This window comes from Talpa occidentalis, unplaced genomic scaffold (assembly GCF_014898055.3).
Source record: "Talpa occidentalis isolate TD23 unplaced genomic scaffold, MPIMG_talOcc4v2.1 talOcc4.5, whole genome shotgun sequence".
Classification (NCBI taxonomy): domain Eukaryota; kingdom Metazoa; phylum Chordata; class Mammalia; order Eulipotyphla; family Talpidae; genus Talpa; species Talpa occidentalis.
In genome coordinates, this window is record NW_023604861.1 from 8,107,616 (window position 1) to 8,125,635 (window position 18,020).

General features: G+C 54.5%; 1 protein-coding gene across 2 annotated transcripts in view; it reads left to right on the forward strand.

Annotated features, from left to right (window-relative positions):
• Window positions 1–18,020, forward strand: part of STK24 (serine/threonine kinase 24) — a 72,525-nt gene that overhangs the window by 22,447 nt on the left and 32,058 nt on the right. Inside the window, exons 1-2 of one of the 2 annotated variants that reach the window (XM_037528765.2) lie at window positions 5,712–5,825; window positions 8,747–8,977. In XM_037528765.2, coding sequence (XP_037384662.1) covers window positions 5,727–5,825; window positions 8,747–8,977 — 330 coding nt within the window. In that variant the 5' untranslated portion in view covers window positions 5,712–5,726. Of the gene's footprint in view, window positions 1–5,711; window positions 5,826–8,746; window positions 8,978–18,020 lie in introns of those variants that run through there. The other variant, XM_037528766.2, reaches the window with a different exon arrangement.

An 18,020-nucleotide genomic window follows, 5' to 3' on the forward strand; every position in this document is an offset into this window, starting at 1 on the left:
CGGGGCACTGGCACCAGCCTGCTGGCGGAGATAGACTTTGGCAGCGCTGAGGGGGAGTATTGTTTTTGTGGGTCCTTTTGCCTGTTTACCTAGCAGATCGGAGAGTTGGCTGGACCAGTCCTGACTCAGCAGTATTTGTGAGGTTTGCACACTCCCCAAAGGCGGCTCATTTACGCACTCATGGTGAGGCTTTGATGTGGCCGCCCTGCCTGTCAACGCTGGGGCCCGTGCACTGCGACCAAGGAGACATCAAGTCCTGAGAGCTGACCCACATCCCGAAAGGCAGCCTGTGAGGCCCTCAGTCTCCGAGCTGGGTCGGGAGTGACAAGTTGTCAGTGGCCTGTAACGAAAGGAGACCAGCTCGTGGCATCCTCACCTCTTCAAAGACGAGGAAACCACAGCACGAAGGTGCGATGTAGTTGCCCAAGATCATAAAGCAGGTGTGCGGGAAAGGAAAGATTTGAACCAGTGTGTCTCCCAAGGCCGGTGCTCCCCGTTCGCGGGAAGTGCGTGGCTCTCTGAGCCTGGACGGCAGATGCAGGTGCCGCTGACCCCGGGATTAAGTGGACGTGCTCGGCTGGACCCCAGCTCGCCGGGCGGTTCGGCTCCCGCGGTATTTGCCACAATTCTAGTTGAGAAAACGTGGGCCTGTGTTGCAGAGCAGGGTTGAGGCAGTGCCTCCGTCATCCTCGTGGTCTGTTGAGACCCCCTCTTCCTGGCACCTTCAGGAGACAGTTGGGGCTCAGGGTGCAGGGCAGCAGGGCCCCTCTTGTCACTGCGCCCGCTGGTGTCTGCTTCTTCTGGGACAGTGTCTGGTGTGTGTATTAGATTGGCCGCTTCTGGGCCTCCCTGGTGGCGCAGGTGGTTGAGCGCCGCACTGTGAAGCTGTCCGCAGCCTCTGCAGCGCGGGTTCGATCCCGGCCGGCCGGCGAGGGTCCCACATGGCACAGCAGACCTCTCCTGTCTCGCAGTGTATTTCGCCAGTCTGCCTGTTCTGTTCCCCGCTCTGTCCCTGGTGACTCCTCTCACGCTCCCGTGCATCTGGCCTGTACCCCGGTTCTTGTATAAATCTTTAAAAAAAAATAAAATTATAAAAAAAATAAATTGGCCGCTTCTAAGTCAAGAATGACACCTTTGCGGAGAGAATTTGAGAAAGCATTTTACATGAGGTCATTTCCTGTGCCCTCACCTCTCACCTCGTCTGGCGCGATAACCCACCCTGCCTCTGCCTGCACCCCGCTCCCTGGTGCCGCTGCTGGGAGAATGCGAGGGAAGCACCTTCTCTCCACTGCCGTGGACTGAGACAGACGCTGCACCTCACTGGGGAGCCTCAGCCCACATCTTTGCAGTGCAGTGTTTTCCTCGAACCTGTCCAGTGGTACAGCCGTCACCCTAATAAGTTTAGAACCCTTCACCCCTGGCCCCAAACACCCCTTTATCTCCTTTCTGTCTTCATCAGTATTTGCCTTTTCTGGCCATTTCCCATAATGGAGCTGCACGGAATGTGGTCTCTCGCGACCGGCTTCTGTCCCCGAGCAGGTGTTTCGGGGTCGGGACGTGCTGCAGGGCTGGTTCCTCCCCTCTCTGCCGAGCCGCCTCCCAGGTGAGCGCCCCGCCTGTCCCGGAGCCGGGCGCGGTGGTTTCCACGGTGCCTGCTGCGTGTCCGTGTGTGGCCGCGTGTCCGTGTGTGGCTGGGTGTGCTGCTTCTCTGGGGGTCGGCGCTGGGTCATACAGTGGTTTGAGGTTTGACTTTTTTTTGACTTATAAAAAAATCTTTATTGCGATGTAATTCACCTGTTACATAATTAACCTATCGAGAATATGCAGTTCAGTGGTTTTAGAGGTTTGACGTTTGAAAACGGCTGTCAGTGCTGGCGCCGTGGTGTGTGCCCGTCTGGCCAGCACTTCGCGGTGTCGGCAGTCACCCCCGCCCCAGGGGCCCCGGGGTTGCCCATCAGTGTGGCAGCCTGGAGGGGAGCGGCCTCGGAGCAAAGCTGGGCCATGTGCATTACCCTTTGCGAGGCCTCTTAGTGTCATGGCCCTTGACCCGCCCTCCTGTGGAAGAGAGGGGACACCCCGGGGCTGGGGTGCGGCCGTGGGAACCAGCAGGTCCAGTGGGCCGAGGCCGAGCCAGGGTAAACAGCCCGTGCTGCCGTCTATTGGTGGATAGTGGCGGTGCTGGGGTGTGGGGAATGCTCTTTCTTACGCCCGTTCCTACCCCTTCCTCTGCTCCCTCTGCCCCCTGGACACCCGTGTCCCCTCGCTTGCGTTTCCCTCTGGTGTCTTCCAGGAGTTGTGTCGGGTTGGGGGGCAGGGCAAAGTCTGTCCTTACTGTGGATTTCTCAGTAACCATGAGATTCTTGCAGCTGGGTGCGGGGGACACTGAGAAGGAAGGGAAGCCGGGTGCCCGGGGCGGGGGGACACGGAGGTGATGGCCAGGTGAGCCTCTGAAGGCTGCGGGGCTTCCAGGGACGGGGCTGTGGTATTACAGGCCAGAGCTGGTTTGAGTTTTGGAAAAGTCCGAGTTCCCCGCCTCTTGGTTACTGCACGTGCTTTCAAAACAGATAGAAGGGGTGAGCTCACCTTGGGGAACTGGAGGTGGCAGGACAGCTGCTGGGCCCAGGCGGCTCTTCTCGCGCCAGGCACCAGGCCCAGCGTGGCTTTGAAGGCCTGCCTGGTGCTGGGGATGACCCCGGTGCAGACAGAGCCGGCCTGAACCCCACCCCTGCGGGTTCGTGTTCCTGGCTGAGTTCTGGGGCTTCTGCTTCCCCTGTCCTGGGGAGGAACGCCCAGGGAACTGGCTTCACCTGGAGCCTTCCCTGGCGAGCGTGGGCGGGGCGGGGCAACGGGCTGCTCCAGGTTACTACTTAGGGCAAGTTCAGGGTGTGCTGTGCCTTGCTTGTTGCTTGCCTTTGGTTTTAATAGAGGAGGTGCCACGATTCATTTCTCAGTGCGAGCTGTGTAATTTATTTGGAATGCATTGTGTGTTTTTCATCAAGTGCTTGCTCAGCCAGGCCTTCCTGTGTCCTGTCTTTGCCTTGGCGCCTGGGCCCCAGCCCCCATCTTTCAGCCACTGAAGAAAGTGCACCCAGCCACCCCTGGAGAGCCTGGTGAGGGCTTGGGGCCACAGAAGCTATATCTGGGTGGGATCGTGCGACCCATGGGCCTGGCGCTGTCCCCAGGCAGTATGGCTGGGAGCTGGACACCCCACAGGGCGCTGGGAGCAGGGGTGTAGCCACAGCCCCGGGGGGGCTCCTGTTCAGTCTGAGCCTAGAAAGAACTGGACTCGTGTGGGGGGGCCTCTCCAGGTGACGCCTGCCCAGACCCTCTCCCCGCACACCCAGGAGCACATGTGCAGGAGGCGCCGGCGTGGAGTGTCAGCCCCGCTCCCCGGGCAGCGTGGCTTCTCCCTGGTCTCTGACCTCACAGAGCTTCGGATGCCGGTTTCCCCATGTACCGAGAGGGGCAGGGGTGTGGGGGCTTGTAGAGCCAGCAAGGCACGGAGCAGGTTCTCTGTGATCCGGGCAGACGGGTAGAGAGTCCTGGAGCCCTCGGCAGCTTTTCAGGCTTTTATTGAGCTTTTTCCACCATTTGTAGTGTGGCACCCAGGTACACGGCAGGCAGGGGGCCCAGGAGGCTGGCAGGCTTCCAGCCCCTGGCGAATCTTCACTCTTTCTGGCCTCTGGCGTTCTGTCGCGGCCTCTTCTCTGCTTCTCCTTTGCTGCTCTGCTGGCTCTGCGCCTCTCCCGGCGTCCCCGTGATGCCGCCCATATAAGCCCAGCCTCTCAGCCCAGGTGCACCCACTTACGCGTGCCCACACCCTATTCCAGGAGCCCGCCACCAGGCATGCGTGTAGGACCGCAGGGATCCGTCATTAATGCTATTGGCAGGAGGGCGGAAAAGCCTGATACTTTTCACTTACCCTCCTGGGCTGTTTGTTGGATACCCAGGCCAGAAACAATAGATTGGCCCAGGATTGCGGTCATTTTCCTCCCATTTTCAGTTTTTTTTTTTTTTTTTTTAATAAACAATTAGCTAGAGTAGGTCTGCAGGGGCAGGAACAGGCCACAGGGCAGGTTTTCTGACCCAGCAGACCGGGTGAAGGAGGAGTCAGAGTCCTCAGTGGCTTCTGCAGGTCTTTTATTTAGATTTACCAGGCATAGGGCAGGCAGGGGTGCTGGGGGGCCCGGAGGCTGGCAGCCCCCAGCAAATCCTCACTCTCTCTGGGCTTTCTGGTGTGCTCTCGGCTTCTGCTCGTTCTTGGCTTCTGCTGGCGTCCCCGTGACGCCGCCCTTGTAAACTCCGTCTCTCAGCCCAGGTGTGCCCACTTCAGGTGCCGCCATCAGGCATGCGTTCAGGACCCCAGGGTTCCCTCATCCGTCCTAATGGCAGGAGGGCAGGAAAGCCGGATACTTTTCACCCTACAAGGCCCTATTTCAACCATCCACAGAAAGTTGACTTGGGCTGCTGGTACTGGGATCCCTGACGTTGCAGAACAGTGTTAGGAAGACTCGTAGACGGTTGGCATCGTAGGCCTAGACATTGAAGCGCCTTGGATTTAACGCTTTGTTCTATTTTTGTCAGATGTTGTAGAACAGTTACTCAGACGGGCTGAGATGCGCGTCTGCTGTGGGGGAGATGATGCGTTCCCTTAATTGTGAACAGCTAAAGCCGCGCGGGTAGACGGGTTGCCCGCCGCCCTCCGCAGAGGGGGTGTTCGCCCCGGGACAGGTGGGGGGACTCTCCTCCAGGTGATTAGGCTGTTTGCCGTCCTGGGGAGGAAAACCTGTGTCTGTAAACCTGTCGCTTAGGCTCAGATTCGAACACAGTCTTTCATCAGGAAGCGTGGAATGAGGCTTTAGTGTATTTGAGGATTGGGAAAGATCTGTCAATTCTTTGAGCTAACTGGAGACAGTTGCTGTTTGAGGACATGCACCTGATGAATAAAGGTTTGGAGATCATAAACCAGCCCCAAATGAACTAGTGTATACGCACACCCCCTTGGGGACGAGAGGCAGAGAACTGGTGTGCGGGGCCGGTTACTAGGTGGCTGCAGTTGGGGGGCAGGGAAGGATGGCAAAGGTTCCCCCGGGGCACAGCATCAGCCTCGTCCCTGTGCTCTGGGAGAGCGAGGCCCTGTGGCTGGGGTGCCGCGTGCAGCTCCTGGGATCTGGCTTCTCTTGGTTCAGAGAGCTGTGAACAGAAAAGACATCCTTGGCGCCCCCGCCCCCCATTGTGGCCAGAGAGGAGCGAGGTAACTGGTGTGAGGATCCTGTTTCAGGTGGGAAAGCACGAAGCGAAGCAGGAGCTGCTCCCTGTGGTTCCCAGGCAGCCTGGTACCCCTGTCAGGGCCTTGGGTGGACAGCCCCTGCCTCTAGGCATCACTTGAGGTCCATGGCCTGTTGGTGAATTGGACAGTTGTTCTGGGAAGAGGAAGACTCAGTCGTTGTGTCCGGCACTGGGGTGTAGAGGTGAGGAGACGTGGTCCTCAGTGCCCTCGGCCTGCCACCCAGCAGAGAGGTCAGCGGCGGGGGCTGGCCAGTTCAGCAGGGCGGTGGGGCCTTCCGGTGCAGCATGTTGACCTTGTGAGTGAGAATTCAAGAGGCAGGACTGGAGCAGACAGTATCAGTAGTTGCCACATACGCAGTAATTTGAGCTGTTTTCCCTCCAGTGTCTGTTCATCAGCATCAGTTGGGTTTTTGAAAAATGTGGGTTATGCCCCACCCATGCATCTGCAAGCGTTTTGGGGTGACTGCTTAAGTGTCCCAGGTGTTTCTGATCAGCCAGGATGGGGGGAACGTGGTCCCAGACCATGGAACTGTCTGGTGAGTGACGACCCTGGGAGTGGAGCAGAGAGAGGGTGGGTGGTTGAGCCTGGAACTGGACCTCGGTTCCCTTGAAGACCGGGGCTTGGGCAGCACAGCTGGGGTGGCCTGGAGACTCTGGGCCTCAGGGACTGAAGATGAGCAACAGCAGGTTGCAGATGCTGAGGCTGGGCACTCAGGAGGGGCTGGTGTGGCTGCCGAGGAGCTGCTGCAGGGCGCTGCCCATTTGGTCCGGGGCTTTAGGCCACTGCAGAGGCCGGTGAGAGGCTGGACAGGGGGCAGGTCTCGTGCTGTCTGGGCTCTTTGAAGGAGGAGGTGGCCTGGGTGCACGCAGCGGGTGCTTTTGTGTGTTCAGATGGGGGAGAACTGAGCACACTGTCCCAGGCAGGGGCAGCTTGGACGAGGGGCCCAGAAGAGATTATTGATAAAGTCACATCCCAAAGCACAGGATGGATTCAAAAGCCCAGTTTTTAGGACTGACCTTGAAGAAGAGGAGGGTGCCTCCCTCCTCCTGCGCAGGGAGGTCAGGACACAGGGTATGAAAGGCCTTTCTGAGCCTGCTGAAGACGCACGTGGTCTTTTCTTCCGTGTGCTTTTGTCCCGGGAGCCCCAGGGCGCATTTCTCACTGTGGATAGACCACAGCCGGCCTGGCACTCAGCCCTTGCTCTGTTCATTTTTGCTGACAGTGTTGGTGGGGTGCCTGTGTGCGGTCTCAGAACAGGGCCTCTTGCATTGCTGGGCCCCCAACTCAGCCAGGTATCTGGGCTTTCTGGGATTTGTGCTGGGGTGCCCCAGCACGACCCAAATATCGCAGTGGCTGACAGTCCCAGCGTGTAGGGCGCTGTTTTGGGCTGGTGGTTTCCGCCCTGAGAGCAAGTCAGTGCTCGCCTGGGTTAGCCCCCGGCTCGGGACGCAGGACGCTGCCCGCGGCACAGCTCGTGACTGTGGGCCTTCACGGACCGGCGGGTCCCTCCTCTTCCTGCACCTGCTGTTCCTCCTCCTTTTCAACTGTCTTCCTCCTGCCTCTACTCGCTCCTTTTCCTGTAACAATTTCAGTTTCTTTTTTTTTACAAGAATCGGGGTATAGGCAGAGGCGCAGGAGGGTGAGAGGATTCACCAGAGACAGAGCGGGGAACAGAACAGGCAGACAGACCAAAAGCACTGCTGAGGAGAGCAGCGGGCGCAACAGGAGAGGTCTCCCGCGCCATGTGGGGATCTCCCTGGCCAGCTGGGAATGGAACCCGCACTGCAGAGGCTGCAGGCAGCTTCATAGTGCTGCGCTCAACCTGCTGCACCACCCGGGAGGCCCACAATTTCAGTTTCTTCGTGGAACTAGCAGACTTTGTGGACTGGCCCCTTGTCTGTGGGGTCAGCGGCTTCCAGGCTTCTCACTCTGGGGGTTCCAGGCGGAGCCTTTGGCCGCAGCTCCTCCCAGTGAGATGGGGAGCATCCTCAGCTGGCTCATTGTTGGTGTCATCCCTTGGTATTTGTGAGCAGCACCCCAAACACTTCTGGAGGCCCCTGAGGATTGTCAGTTTGCGACCGAGAGGTACCCAGGGACCCCAAACTGAAGGGATGCTGTCTGTATACAAGGACAAAGGAAGCAGGCTGTGAGTGTGGAAGGTGTTTAGTAGCACTGTTGAGGGGGCCTAGTAGGTAGAGCAGAGAAGAGAAAGGATTTCAAACAATAGATTCCCTGTAGAACCCTCAAAATTACGCCTCGTAGGCAAGTGACCAGACAAGCAGGCTTGGTCTGCAGCGGGGCCACTCAGTCCTGAAAGCTTGCCACACGTCTAAGCACCTTCTGGTGGAGAACCACAAGAAAGGGGCTTGGGGGGAGGGTCCCAGATAGCTGGGACAAAATTAAAAAATATACCACAGAATCCACTGCAAGGTCAAGACTACAGCTTCCGTTGTGTCTGCCAAGGACCGGAGCAGCCTCCCATGTGTCTTTTTGCCAAGTGCCACTACCTGTCTTCTCCACTTGGCTCCTCCAGTCCCCTCTTCACGTGTGTCTCCCCTCTATATATCCATCGTGCTCCTGCCCAGCTGTGCTCTCCACGCAGGAGGTTGGGTTCATAGCCGGCTGGCACTTGCAATCCAAGGGGGCTGCCTGTAAGTGGGGGGAGAAAATGGCGGCTCCCCTTCAAGGAGCTGGGTCTGTACTAGGATGGCAGGTGAGGCCCACTGAGAATTCAGGGTTCACTCACTTCTCTGGTCAGGGAGCCCTTAGGATGGGGGGCCCTCCGGTGTGTGCTGTTGCATGTTCAACTGCTCAGGTTGGTGGTCAAGAACTTGCAGAAGTTGCTAAGACATTGACACGACGAAAGGAGGCAGCTGTGGCTTCTCTGGGACCTGGTTGGAATTTGGGCCAAGACAGTGGCTCTCGTTAAGATGCTTAGGACAGTATTTGTTGGACTTTAAAACAGGGCCTGCTAAGGAAGTTAAGTTTGGGGTATAATTTCCCCCTGTTAAAAGAGAGGTAGCTGGTTAACCTATGTTTTAGTATAGACCATCTTAAATTTAGAAAATTTGTGGGGGAGGAGAGAATAGGTAGATTTATTACTTGGCTGGATTAGAGTGATTTTTCTGCTGGAAAATTAATATCTTTTATAACACATTCAAATAGATGTTTTGATATTTGTTTACTTTCACAAATGCTGGCGCCTTACCCGGTTTGTATATCCCAGCTGGGTCCTTCCTCTTGTTCTGTCACTTGCTGTGTTTTGTGGTCTAAAGCACACACGAAGGGGAGCCTTGGAAGTCTCTCCATCCTGCCCAAAGCCCCAGGCTCACTGCCAGCCTGCCCCTAGGTGGGAGCACACCAGCCTTAGCATACCATGGTCTGGACCCTAAGACAGGGAATAACAGTCACGGTGCTGGATTATTGAAGTAAACCTCCTTTTTCTCTCTCCTACAGAACCTGAAAGCGGATCCGGAAGAGCTTTTTACAAAACTGGAGAAAATTGGAAAGGGCTCTTTTGGCGAGGTGTTCAAAGGCATTGACAATCGGACTCAGAAAGTGGTTGCCATAAAAATCATTGATCTGGAAGAAGCTGAGGATGAGATAGAGGACATCCAGCAAGAAATCACAGTGCTGAGTCAGTGTGACAGCCCATACGTGACCAAATATTACGGGTCCTACCTGAAGGTAAGGCTTAAAAATAACGCCGTGAATTTCCATGATGCGGCACTTGAAGGAGAAGGCTTCAGTGCACGGCAGGTTTTCAAAAGGAAGGAGAAAGGTTTTGACCTTTGCAATCAATAGAACCTGGCTTTGATGGTTTCCCTCATCTGAAAGGTCACCTACAGAAATTTATTTTTGGTAAAAGTATTTGATGTTGAAATTCCATTTTAAATAGGAGTGTCTCCGATAGGACATTGTCATCAAAAATGCATTTAAGTTGTTGTAAAGATAACCGTTAGTCACCTAGTCTTGACATGAGTTATGAAAACTCACGCCAACCTAAGAATATTGATCTTTGGATATTTTGAGTCTTCAAATATAGCTTAATTTAATGCTCTTAAAAAAAAAACAAACAAACTGCTGGCAAGAATTGATGTTGATTTTTGAGAGTAGTTTGCCTACATTTGATTTTTAAGAATTCTAGCTAAGTAAATGATTGTTGAAGTGAAATACTAGTTACTGTACAAACTACAAATTGTCTGTGATCTTCACCAGTTCCTTAAGAGGAAAGAATAGTATTAAAAAGGGTTTTCCATCCCTTCCTGAACCATGCCACCATTGTTGATGCAGGTTGAACATGTTATTCCACTGACACTATGCCTGTGTTTCAATTTCCTTGACATACACTTGTTTCACTGAACTTAGAAATGCGATATCTTTCAAAATGAACATTTAGAAATCATAAGACTTGGTTAAAAAAAAAATGAAATAATTCTTGTGGAAACAAAAGCATCATAGGTAAAAAGAACTATTTATTTTCCTGAGGGAGGCAGCAGTCAGCCCAGATCTTGTAAGAGTGGGGCCCTTCCTGTCCTGGGTGTCTGCTCTAAATTCTCGGCATTGCAGCTCAAAACCCACTGTCCTGTCAAGGGGACAATGCAGATGTTGATCTTGCGGAAATGTGACAGTAGTGGAGGGATGGGAAACTTGAGAACCGTAGAGTCACTAAAATGGATATTTGGAGGACATAAAAATTGTGTCGGGTGCAAAAAGAAACTACCCCCACCCCTCTGGGTTCCTTCTTGGGCTGGGCGGGTCATTAAAACAGCATCAGACAGGTTAGCAAGGAAAACAATGACTCTAGTAACCTCGGGTACTCACATGGTTGTAAATTCCGAAGAATAATGAAGGGGACCAGGAATATTTATCCTGGGTTTTAGAACCTGGGGTGTCAAGGATGAGATGGAAGACTCCACATGACAGACAGATAAGAAGAGGCTGACCTTATCCTTCCTCTGAGAGTAAAGGTGAGGTTCTTAGAGAGGACATGTTCACTGATAAACCTGGAATTGGATGGAGCCCCCAAACTACATCCTCCCAGCTCGTCAAAGGGGAAGCAGTGATTGATGCTTATCCAGTTAAGAAGAAGGCAGACACTTAAGACTTGGTCTCCAGTAAGGGAGGGATGAAGGACCTGGGCAAAAACTGCAGCTTCTCCTCGCCTTCAGGGCTCACTGCTCTCTAGCAAAACACTACACGCCCTTTAAGTTATGGTATTGACCTCCAGCTCCCACCAAGACACAGGAGGCCGAGCTGTACCACTGAGAAAAGTCTGTCTGACTTTTGGTGGAGGCGACCCCGCAGGTGGTAATTCCTTTCCCCCTTTGCTCATCGATGAACCGTGGCAACCTCTCATGGATCACACACAGCATTTTGCAATGGAAAGTCTTAAATTCCGGAGTCAGATGTCTTGCGCTGGGATCTTGGTTGTCTGGCTCTGTCGTTGCCTCGAATCCTTTGCGAGGATTTTAAACCTTCCCTCCTCCCTTATTTGCAAAATAGGAAATTATGGTGCCGACTTCCTTGTTGCAGAGCTTAAGTGGAACGAAGTAGGTGAAAGTAGCCCGGCAAGTAGTAGGTACTTAAAGTGTTAATTTCTTTTATTAATTGACTGAATTCATTCCTACTTCGTCCCTGTCATTACTTTGCAAGGAAGGACATTATCCGTTGAGATCCAGCAAGCACAGCGGAGCAGGAGAGGGACATGCCAGCAGTGACAGCTGCTGCTGCTGGGGTGGGGGTATGTGTGTCCACTTTGGGTCTTGATTGAGCAAAAAGGGAAGTGCCCCGCCTGTCCTGTTGTCTTCATACGGCGAGTGGACACATGCCACTTCCGTAGGGGAAAGCGGAGCTCGAGTTCTACCGAGGGAAGACAGACAGCTGAGGAAGCTGGGCTCGCGCCCCGCCTGCCCATCACTCACTGTCCTCTGCGAGGCGACTCCATGACAGCTTCCTAGTCCCCCCGAGATGGCCTCCTAGTCCCTCTGAGACAGCTTCCTGTGCTGGCGTCGCGCTTTCCAGTGAATTATGGTGCCCTTGGTAAAGGAAGTGTGGTGATTTATACCAGCTAATATTTTATGGTGGGGATTAATGGTGGTTCACAAGTAACCTTCCTCAACCCCAGTCCTAGTTCCGCCGGAGCAGACCGCTCCAGAGACTCCAAATCCTCCTGCCGCTGAGCAGGAGTGGCCCACAGAATCCATGGTGTCAGCTGCTGGAAAACTCTCCTTACTTCCCGACGGCTCAGACTCTGCGGGCGTGTGTCCCTTGCTCACTGCTCCCCAGCCCTGAGGGCCATTTTCTCCCAGTAGGGACTCGGGAGCCAGCTTGCTTTTCTCTCCTGCGCCTCCTCCTTGCACCCTCTCATGGCTGTGTCTGTCTGTCCTATGTCTTGGTGGGGGCAAAAAGTGAGGCTCCTGGGCCAATTTCCATGAGCCCAGGCTGCCCCTGATACGGAGCCCACGGTCCTCATGGCCAGAACTCGGTCATTGCACACCTGGCCGGGAGGCCGAGCCCCGTGTTGGCCCCGAGCTCCATGGCAGAGGGTGTGGGTTCCGCTCAGCCAGCCGTGCCGTCCCGATGCCGCTTGGTCTGTGGGACCCCTGGCCTGGCTTCTCTACCGCCTGCCCTCTGTGGTGAAGACCACCGATGGTTTTGTCTACAGTGCCTGACAGGCGTTGTCCATGTGACCGTCTCCAGAAGGTTGGGTGGTCCCCACCATTGTGATGAAAGGTCACCCTGAATTTATTAGTTACAGCAAAGATGGTTCTAACTGGCCAGAAAACTCACCAGGTGGCTCTTGCCCAAGGACATGAACAGTTACATGTAGTCAGGACAGCCCAGACCGTGATCCCAGCTGCCTGTTCTTGTCTAATGGAGTTTCCTGGCGCCCTTGGCCTGGAAGGAGCGGCCTGCGTGCTGAGCCAGGGCTGATCCTCTCTGTGCGAGGATGTGCGGTCAGTCACGGAGTCCCTCAGTCCAGGGGGGTCGGAGGGAGGAGACTGTGAGGCCACGGGGCTTTGGCACGAAGATGAGAATGACTCTGCTTTGTGTGGTTTTCATTGCCCTTTCAAAATGGCCTGTAAGGTTTGATGTTGAGTGGTGATGGAAAAGGGCTGAGGGTTTCACCTTATTTGAGGGACTTTTCCAGAAGGGAGGGGCAAAGAGGAAATGAGCAGAAATGGGTTCTACATCTCTGGGTTTGTGTTAGAAGGCCTCGTAATTTTGTTTTGGTTTTGATGACCTAGTCTAGAAAAAGTGATTAAAAACAATCGGTATGTGGTCTAAGTAAAATGTCGCTGAAGGTGGATTACAGACTTGTTTTGTAGCATGTTCCCTCTCTCCCCCATCTAAAAACTAAGACAGCAATGATTTAGGGTGGAGCTGGGGTGCGGGGGGGAGACACAACATTTGTTTATCCTGGTGAATCTGAGACTTGAAGAATTTTATTCGTTGTTTGTTAGTCATTTAAGTCTTGGGAAATCAAACCAGCTGGAATATTTAACCCAAAGCATCCATATCCTAAACATCCCACTGGAGTTTTCTGCCTCACAAACATCACCTGCAAGGTCCTAATAAAACCGCGAGGGTGCGGGCTGTGTGCAGAGAAGAGAACTTTGGGGATTTATGTTTCTGTTGGCAGCGAAGGCCTCGCAAGGCCTGGCGTGGTCAGGCGGTGTCCAGAGGATTCTGCGCCCGCTTGTTCTTTATGCTGCATCCATTCACAAGCGCTGCTTATTCTCCCTCTCTCGTGTGTGTGAGTATGGGAGGTTGCCAGCCTGTTAGAATCTCCACTTTGAGATTCACTTAGAGTTACAACCAGGATTTAATTCAGGTTCTTAGTACAAGCACTTAACTGGGTGTTTCTAGGCCTACCGACTTCCTCAAGGACAGGTGCAGGCGACTCTGTTGGGCTTGCCCTGTGACTTTAAAGACTGAGCTCACAGGTGCCTGATGTGGGAGATTGCTAGCAAATGATAATTTAAAAGGCATTTATTTAAACGGGACAAGTTATCTGCACCAAATGAGTCACAACTCATGCGTCTTAAAGGCAGATTATTGAAATGCCAAACATGAGGTTTGTCATTTTCTCGTACAGTTTTGTTATTTTCGGACATCAGGCCAGCTTTTCCAGAGCAAATTGGGGCCAGGCAGGACACCAGACAGGGCTGTTCTGGTGGTTTCTGTCATGGCATCAGTTTTCAGGACAGCAACCCACGGAGCCTCCCGGCTTCCGTGTACGTGTTCTTCAGTTCCTAGAACTCTGCGGGGTAGTTCTGCCCCTCGGGTTCACCAGAAAACTGGTGCAAGAAAGTCCCTGGGTGAGGTTTAGAGAGGGAGGGGCTGTGTGCAGGGGACTGCTGCCTGCCAGTGTCACAGGCACACCGCGGGCCGTCCTGGAAGCTTTGTTCTTTGGACCTCAGATGTTTGTCTTCCTTCCCCAAAGGGGAAATTCCATCGGGAGTATTTCCTGATGGAAATAGAAAAACCGATCCTTGTACCCTTGCGGAAAGCTGTAAGGAAATAGTTATCCCAGCGGCCGGCATCTCTGAATGAGGCTGCAGGTCACCACTCGCTCACCCGCCCACCTGCTCCCCCCTCACCAGCCCCTCCCAGCTAGAGACTGTGCTCAGGGCTGAAGATCCATTCTAGACCCCCCTCGGCTTTCAGAAGCATCTTCCTTTGGACCAGAGAACCTAATCAGCCTGTGATGTTTTAACTCCAGAAAATACTACTGTGGAGGAGAAATGTTAGTGTGGATACAGCGTGCGCATAGCTGTTGGGTCACATGGCTGAATTCCACCTTTATTCCCTCCCCATCCCCTACTGCTCCTGGGCAAATCTCTTGTACTGATCCCCGATTCCAGACAATTTAGGAGTATGGGGAATGGGTTCTTAGTTTTGGGACGCACCTAAGTTCAGATACATGCCCGATGTGTGCAAACTGCCGTGCCCCAGGAATTCTTACAAAAGCACCCCGTTTCTTTTCCACTCCTGTCTTTCCTATGCCAGGAGACAGAGTCTAGCATGTTCTCCCGGAGATGGCGTGAGCTTCAGGTAGAGCGTGTGGAGAGACCACCTGCCGCTTATGGACCGGAAACAAGCCAAGTTTAGAGGGCAGAGAAGGAAGAGCTCTCCCCGCTGGCCACGTCCACGGGCACTGCGGTGCTGGGGGGCTCAGTGGTTCTAAGAGAGCACGTGACGTGGGGCCGAGCCCCCAGTGCAGTACCTGTGCCCCTCTGTACCTCCTGTGAGGAGGGGACGCTACCGGCGTGCACCGCAGAGGTGATCTCCTGAGGCCGCCGGGGAGAAAGCTCTGCCCTGGGCAGCAGCTGAGGTCTCCAGCCCTGTTTCTTGGGCTGGTGTTTGGGACTGTGGGAATACCCCAAGGGTATTTTGGGCGGGGCGTCTGGAAGCCTGTGGTTGTGGTTCTGCCCACTTGATTTTCGTGGCTGGTGCAAGGACGAGCTGCTGGGCGGGGAGGCACTGCGCAGCCCAGGTCCTGTCCGTCCTGTCTGCCAGGCTCTGAGCTTGCGACGACTCAGACAACATTCTGGGGATTTGATGTTTCCAGATGACTCTTCCTGAGTTGCTTTCCTTCTGAGACAAGATAAAGCAGAGGCTGCGGGCTCCCCCGAAGGGCAGGGCCGGAGAGGCTGGCTCCACAGCACAGCTTGTGTGGCTCCGTGACCCTCTCTAGTCCACGCGCACGACACAGCCAGCCTTCCCGAGTAGCGTGGGAGAAGCAAGGCCGGTCTGCTTTCCCAGGGTCGTGGTCGCCAGTGAGAGCACGGGGGTGCACCCCTCACCGGGGCACTGCATGGGAAGAACCCGGGTGTTTGATGCTTTCCAGCAAAGTGACGCTGACCAAGGTCAGAATAATGACCTGGTTTTAATTTGAGTGGGCTCTAGAGTGCTGCTAATGAATGATAAAGCAGGTGAGATGTTGCTACCTTAATTTTTTTTTTTTTTTGGTGTATGTGTGTTAAATATATGTGTTTTAAATTTGTTGTTAAACAAGGTGCTAAAGCAGAGTGAGTCCCTCTGCAAAAACTCTGAGGTGTGGGCCATCCGCCTAGCCAGGACAGTGGCCTGTGTTATCCTGTTCAAGCAAATGTTGGTTGTTTCCTTCTTGTATTTCCCCCATTTGTGGACCTCGGGCAAGGGAGGTCAGCCCCCCTCTAGATTCTGAATCTTTGTTCTCAGCTGTGGGCTTGTAAGAGCTTCCCAGGGGATTCTCTCGAGGCCCGGGAAGGAAGGCCACCCAGAGACGCACCACAGAAGGTGGCTGTCCCTAGGGATGGTCACTGCTGGAGAAAATGGGTATTTCCCTACGTTTGGAACTTCCCAGGAGGATGGCAGCCCTAGCTGGCAGTTGCACTGTCACTGAGGATCCAGGCTCTTCTTCCTCTTTTTCCTTTTCAGTCAGATTTTGTTGGTTTGCTGTCCTTCACAAAACTGATTTCACTGGTCACCCAAGGTCTAGTGCCACCACACTGTCAGACGAGCCCTGACCTCCCCTCCGGGAACCACCCTGTCTGTCGGAGTCTAAGGGTGGTTTTTGTTGTCCACCTTTCTTTTTTGTCGTCCTGGGGTCTTGGCTTTTTCCGTGGGCAGATAAAGTGCCTTTTGGTTTTCTTTGAAGGTCTGGGAACCTTTTTTCAGAAACATGCCTTGCCCTCCTGTGTGGAGGTCGCAGGCTAATTCCTTAACCAGCCCCTGCCTGGGGGTGATGGGGACCCCTCAGTGTCCTTTTAGAGCGTCTGCTCTCTAGTCAGTACCTGCTCACGAGTCAGCACTTTGCAGGTGCCGGTTGAGACCCCACCTGGCCCCAGTAGCTTCCTGGCCCGTGGTCACATTTCACGCCACCTTGGATGGCGGCTGTTCGGTATCACTTGCATTTGCTCATGTGGTTCTAGTGCTGGGTTTTCATTTACTGCCACCTTCTTGGGGGGTTCTGCTGGATAAGTTCCTGCCTAACGTGCACGTGGTGTAATCCATTCTTGAATGCTGGGGTGCCGCTCCCCTTTGAGGCGCCTGTGTGTTGGCATCGATCTAGAAGTCTCTCCAGCATCTGAACCTCCGAAAGTCTTGCTGGGGCTGGGAAATTGGACTCCCTCGAGATAATGGGGGCCAGCTTCAGCTGTCACAGGAGTGTGGCGGGCTGTCCCCCTCCTTTGCTCATCCAGCGTCTGCCACGAGTCCCTTTTGCTTCGTGGTCTTGTAATTTTCCTGTTGGCGTCTCCTTCCTGGCCCTGACCCAGGACGGCCCTGGGGTGGCCCTAAAGTACTGCCCCCTCCCGGCAGGTCAGTGTGCCCTGACCTGCTGTCTGCAGACCCGTCCTCCCCACAGCGGGACTTCTGCTGGGCCCTGGCCGCCTCGCCGGCCCTGTGCGGTCACGTTGCTCTCCGTCCGGCAGCTGAGCCCCGCGGCTGGCCTGCTGGACCGTGCATTCTTGCTCAGCACGGGAGGGGTGAGTGGCTTACGTGTTTGCCTTTTGAAAACCTACCAGACTTAAAGTTTATTTTGGACGTGTTGTGATGATTCATCTTTAGAGAATAATTCGTAGGTGACTCTTTTCCCTCCTCTCTGATTATTTAAAGCCCATTTGAGTCAAACTTACAACTCAAGAGTCCCCTCCCTCACACGCTGAGTTGCTTTCTCTTCCCCTCCATGTGCTTCATGTGCAGGTAGCTGGGTCGGGGTCTTGTGATTTCTGTCACGCACATGACACTAGCGCGGGATGGCTTCAGGCGTGTCTTTGCCCAAAGGAGGATTATTTTTTTAAAAGCAACTGGGAGACGCAGGAGGTGTATGCACACAGCGGGGCGGGCACAGGTGGCGTTGCTGGCTGTGGCTTGGGGGGAACGTACTGATGTTTGGCCCTGGGTGGCTGTTGGCCTGGGGAAGATTCAGTGGCTAAGAGTAACTTACACAACCTGGGAAGCAGACCAAGCCTAGTTACCCTGGAATAGGTACTCGGCGTACGGAATTTTGACGCTGGTCCGTGACAGCACGAGGTTGGCCTTCTGGTGCTAGGCTTCCAGCGGGCCTGGCGACTCATTACGAATGGAACAGCGGAGCTGGGGCAGGGGAAATGTCGATTGCAGACCAGTGCTGTCGGGGCGAACCTCACGCAGGGTCCATGTACCTACATGCCTTTCCTCCTTTCCAGCCCAGGCTGGTGGAGAGTGGCTCGCGGCCTCTAGGCAGACGTGAGGAGGCGCAATCTCGTGTTGAAAGGTCTGGTCTTGAAAAGGAGCCTTTCCTGCATGGCGCAGGAGCTGCTCTGGCCTTCTTTCTGCACCGAGGAATGGCAGCAAGAGCCTTGCCCTTCGGCCTCCTTCACAGCTGGGTGGAGCTCTCCACTGGTTCACTCCACTTTCCATTTTGAACGTGAGCGCCATTCAGAGGCCCCGCCCCGGCTCCTTCCTGGGGCACGGGGGCATTCGCGCGGCATGCAAATCCACACTGATCTCTGTGATTGCAGGGACCTTGGGGCAGCGTGCAGCCAGACCTTGCCTGCTGCACCTCCCCCTGCGGCCTCATTGTCTACTGCTGTGCTGGTCCGCAGCACTTGCCTCTAGAAGGTGCTTTGGTTCCCTTCAGTGTCTGGCTCTCCGCAAGGGCGTGGCAAGCCTGGCGGACAGTGGGCACGTGACCCTGGCTTCCAGGAGGTAAGCGCGCCCCAGTGCCGCCCACTAGAGTGCACCTTCCTGGTCCTGG